Below are 4,882 nucleotides of genomic sequence, written 5' to 3'. Positions count from 1 at the left end.
AAGGTAGAAGTACATGCAAATAATTCTTAGTGCCTTAACTCTTCCAGTAGTTAGGGGATAACCTGTGACAAGGCACATGAGCAGGAGTTCAGAAAACACATTGTACTAATGCTGCCCTTTGTCCAAAGGCCAATATTTAAAGTCTTCAGGGTATTTTTTTTTCCTCAAAAAGAGAGAATACTGATGAGTTAGATGTGTCTCTGTTCCAGTCCATGCAGAAAAGGAGCACACAGTGATTCAGAGTGACAACATCTGGTTTGCTCACAGTTCACAGCCTCTTCCTAACAAATCCTCTGCCTAGTAGCTCTCTCAAACCATCGTCATGGAGTTTTCATTCATAGTCCTTGTCCTGAGAGTCCTTGATGTCTGTCACATAACTTCTCTTTTGGCTTCTCCTAGAGACCCTCCTTTTGTCATTATCACTGGCAAAACAATAGCCACCTAAATATTTGGTTTTATATATAATTTGTAGATGCCTTTCTGTGGATGGGGGCATGAGCCTCTCTTGGTATTGGAGACCATTGTTGTTTTGGTTACAGTGACCCATTAAGGATATCAGTGCATGAGTTCCTATTATAAGCAAAAGGTATTGGGTATGTCCAGTCAATAGTCTGCAAAAACAGCTCCAAGAAACACATGTTCATTTTGTAACATTTGACACTATGGAGGACACAGGGTGACTTGTTGACTGACATGTGATCCTTCTGGGCAACTTCTGTCATTGAGGATCAGATCTGAAAGGTCACTTGAAACTATTCTTGTCTCTTAAGAAAGTTTAGCACAAAATTAACAACCTCTGACTCTGGACCTCCTCTGTCACAACATGGCACAAGGGAAGGAGTGGCATGGTCTGTTTTTATTGTGATGTGTGCCTACACTGGGCATTTTTTAAAGTGTTTTTAGTGCCACAAAATACCGTGGTCACTAGCCCATGGCACTAAGTGCCACATCCAGTCTCACCTTGAAACCTCCAGGGATGGTGAATCCACCACCTCCCTGGGCAGCACATTCCAATGCCTGAGCACTCTCTCTGTAAAAAATCTCTTCCTAATCTCCAACCTAACCCTCCCCTGGCAGAGCTTGAGTCTGTGCCCTCTTGTCCTGCTGCTGGTTGCCTGGGAGAAGAGACCAACCCCCACCTGACTCCAACCTCCTGTCAGGGAGTTGCAGAGGGTGAGAAGGTCTCCCCTGAGCCTCCTCTTCTCCAGGCTGAACACCCCCAGCTCCCTCAGCCTCTCCTCATAGTTTTCATAAGTGATACTCACTGGCCAATGTATCCTCTCAGCTGGTGAGAACACGAAGGGTAATGTTTTACTGACAGTGTCCAGTGGGTTAGAATCATGACATATGAAATGAGTTTTAAATTACAGTGAGCTTAGGAGTGTCAGTGGCTCTAAGACTTAATAGAAGCTTCATGAAGGTTTTGGGAATCAAATCTCCTGAATTCAGACGAACTAAGTTCTTCTACACCATGTTTTAGGGACCTGCTCCTGACTCATGCTATTAGTTGCTTTCCCAAGTACAAACTAGCAGTAGTTCTAAGCCTTGGTTTCAAACATGAACTTACATTTTAGTAAAACCTCCCCAGGCTTTTTTTGTTAAAACACATATAATACTAATTTAGATGTTTGTACAGGAACCCATAAAAATTCTAGATTCTAGCACTTCTCTGGACCTGGTCACCTATGCAGACTGATACTTCACTTCATTAGTATTTGGCATCAATCAAAACTTACTAGAATGTCTGTGAAAACATAATTACGAGTGAAAATTCATTTCACAGCAGTACTAAGTCAAAAGGGACCTGCTCAGCCTTGCTTTGGCTGGTCATTAGTTTTCCAGATCAATAAGCACATAAGAATTCAATCAAATAGTACTTAGGCAGGATCTGAAACCAATTTTTTTTTAGGAGTAAGTACTTTTCTCCTAAAATTTCTTCTGTCAAGCATCAACATAGAGCACATTTTCTCAGCTAACCTTTGGGCAAAGTAAGATATGTTTCCACAGGACAGGGATTTTCATAATTGTCTTGGTAGACTGAAACAGTGCACTTCTGTCTCAATCAAGCATTGACCTTAGGGTAAGTAGCTCTTTTTGAAGATTGTTTATATACATAATGTATTCTAACTTTCAGATGCTTATGCTCAAGACAGTTCTAGGAAGTTATCCCCTGATTTTCTAAGGTAAAGGAGAGTAAAGTACAGGGCTTGATGTATGAGTCACATGTGTAGAATATTATTATTTATTCTTTGGAATAAGTTAGAGAAAGAAATAACCATTGTCTGTGTCTTAAACACCTACAAGGATGAATGAGATTGCTCTTTGTGGCTGAGCTGTGCTGGCCTCCTGTGAGACTTCAGAGGCTTTGGAGACCTTGGAGATGTGAGGAGGAGGATGGAGGGAAGCATACACCAGGCTTTGATACCCTCCCAGCCTCCATATTTGAAAGGATAAATGCATCATCCTTCAACTCAAGGGCTTAACCAAAATTTTGGGTTCTTATAAAGTTCTTTTAGCAAAGAGTAGATACTGGTGATAATCGTGTTCACTTGACCATCTCAACTGTTAAACAGGAATGTAAAAAATCCTGTCACCATAAACCCAACAGAAACAAATCAGCCAAAATAAACCAGATGGAGACACAGCTTATTTCTGTGGAAATCAATTGGTCCAGAAAAATTGCACCTTTTTTGTGCTGAGCTCTGACCTGCCCGGACAGCAGCCAGCCCAGTCCAGAAGGCACACAGCTCTGTTTGCTGAGACTGTGCAGGGAGGATGTCTCCTCCTCTGCAGCTTGTCCTGTGCCATGGACCTTCCCAGGGCTCCACACCCCTTCACTAGGCAGGGTTTATCCCACAGATCTTTCAGCTCAAACTCTGTTCCTGCTGTTCTTTGTGGTGCCTCCTCTTTTAACCTCCTTTGCTTTTCTGGGCAGCACTTCAAAAAACCCCAGAGAAGACACCTCCACACACACATCACTCCATGAGCACAGCAGAGATGTGGCAGTTCTCTGGCTTCAGAGGGAACCACATGTTGTCTCACTACCTCCTACTTCTGATGAGCAAGTTTCTGTGAAGTTCAGCCCAATACTTAATATTGCAGCAATATTAAAGTGAGAGCTCATGGGGCTGTTCCTCTGCTCTGCCTGTCACATGTTCTCTCTTGCTGCTTACACTGTGTGCTGAGCAAACAGAAGGAGCACGAGGAGTTGAAACAGAAGGTAACCAAGGTGCAAGAGAAAGGAATGGGGAAAAAGAACCCACCACTAATATTATTTCTTTCTTTCATTCCAGTGCTGTGTTTACCTGGACAAATTTATTGGTCGTTGTAGTTGAGCTGGATGGATCAGAGCAAGAAGCTTTGGACCTGGTTCCTTTGGTCACCAACGTGGTCCTGGAGGAACATTATCTGATTGTAGGGGTGGTGGTGGTTGTGGACATTGGTGTAATTCCTATCAACTCCCGTGGAGAGAAACAACGTATGCACCTACGAGATGGATTTTTGGCAGACCAGCTAGATCCCATCTATGTGGCCTACAACATGTAGTCTTGTACCTTAAAGCTTCCATGGACTTTACTATAGATGTATAAAATTTTTTGGTGTCCACTAAAAAAGTGTGCAGATAAGATGCTGACACTCATCAGAATGGAACTGTTTCTATGACAACTTTTCAAAGCAGTCACGATTGGCAGGAAATACAATGTGAAATGTTTTCTTTTACCACTAAATTTTAGAAAAGAAGGACTATGGGGTAAGGCCCTTAAGTGTGTTGGAAAAGCCCATTTTAAACCTTTTTTTTTGCTTATTGGACAATACTGCTTTTTGAGTAAATGTGGCTTTGTATTTTACATTAAGTAAGCTGAAGTAGATTTTGATTTTATTCTGCCCTCCAAATGGATTCTTTTAAAACAATTTGCATACTAATTCAAATAATTGTTTTCTTCATTTGTTTTAATATGTCATAAAAAGCTGATGAATACGGATCCGTTACTAACTTAAGCCATTTTAGATCCCACATCTTAGGAAACTATGTAGTGGTACGAGGAGAATACCCAAAGTAGCACCTTTCAATTAGAAATCTTGCAGCTTTCTGTCAGAGATGCTGAAAGCCCAAAGGCCAAAGAGCCTTTGCTGTTAGCGTTAGAATGGAAGAAATTTATAAATAAGGTGTATTTCGGCAATGAGCTTGCAAATATCTTTGTACTAAACTAAAAAGATAAAATAAGTTAACTACTTCTTCTGTAATTATGTACAAAACGTTTAATTTATTTTGATCTCTTTAGAACTATAAAAGAGAAGAAACATTCAAGAATATTAAACTCTTGAAATGTTTGCTAATATAAAAACAAAGTGTTGTATTATCTTGAGTGGATAGTATCACATCAAATATATATATATGAAATATAAATTCACTAATGACAAAAGATTTTAAAGTTTAAAATGCAGTACTTGTCACTTGCATGGTGTCTCCCACTGTAGATAATCAAATGTTACTCACAAATTTTTTGAAGAAAAAGAAAAAGCAATCCTGGATTGCTAAGTATCCCTGTCAAAAAGAATCCTCTAGATACCAGCAAGTGGAATTATTGCTGCCTTTAAGGCAGTGAATGAATTTAAGACTAAAAATGCACTACAATAATTTTCTTTTCTTTGCCATGGAGGCAACAATAAATATTCGTGCTGGCATGTGCATACACTTGTTAGACTTAGAAAAGGCAGGTTGAGGAATAGCACTGTTGTCTAGCTGCAGAACTTTGTTGCACAATTTTTTTTTCATTGTTTTAGTTGGTGTTTTTATTGCTATAAGGAAACGTTTTGGGGTTATTTGCACAGAGTTATCAATTTGCCTCTCAGCTAGGACACGTAGCTCGGTGGCCAACGC

The 4,882-nt window shown here is 40.2% G+C and overlaps 1 protein-coding gene across 1 annotated transcript in view; it reads left to right on the top strand.

Annotated features, from left to right (window-relative positions):
- LOC103802826 (disco-interacting protein 2 homolog C-like) overlaps window positions 1-3,800 on the top strand; it is a gene marked incomplete at its 5' end in the record, with an annotated part of 50,210 nt that extends 46,410 nt beyond the window's left edge. The window contains one exon of the mRNA XM_009075356.1: window positions 3,294-3,800. Coding sequence (XP_009073604.1) covers window positions 3,294-3,546 — 253 coding nt within the window. The remainder of the gene's footprint in view (window positions 1-3,293) is intronic.
- Between the last annotated feature and the right edge of the window lie 1,082 nt (window positions 3,801-4,882).

Source organism: Acanthisitta chloris, unplaced genomic scaffold, assembly GCF_000695815.1.
Source record: "Acanthisitta chloris isolate BGI_N310 unplaced genomic scaffold, ASM69581v1 scaffold15485, whole genome shotgun sequence".
Classification (NCBI taxonomy): domain Eukaryota; kingdom Metazoa; phylum Chordata; class Aves; order Passeriformes; family Acanthisittidae; genus Acanthisitta; species Acanthisitta chloris.
The sequence above is the reverse complement of the archived record's forward strand: the minus strand, read 5'-3'. Positions and strand labels throughout refer to the sequence as shown.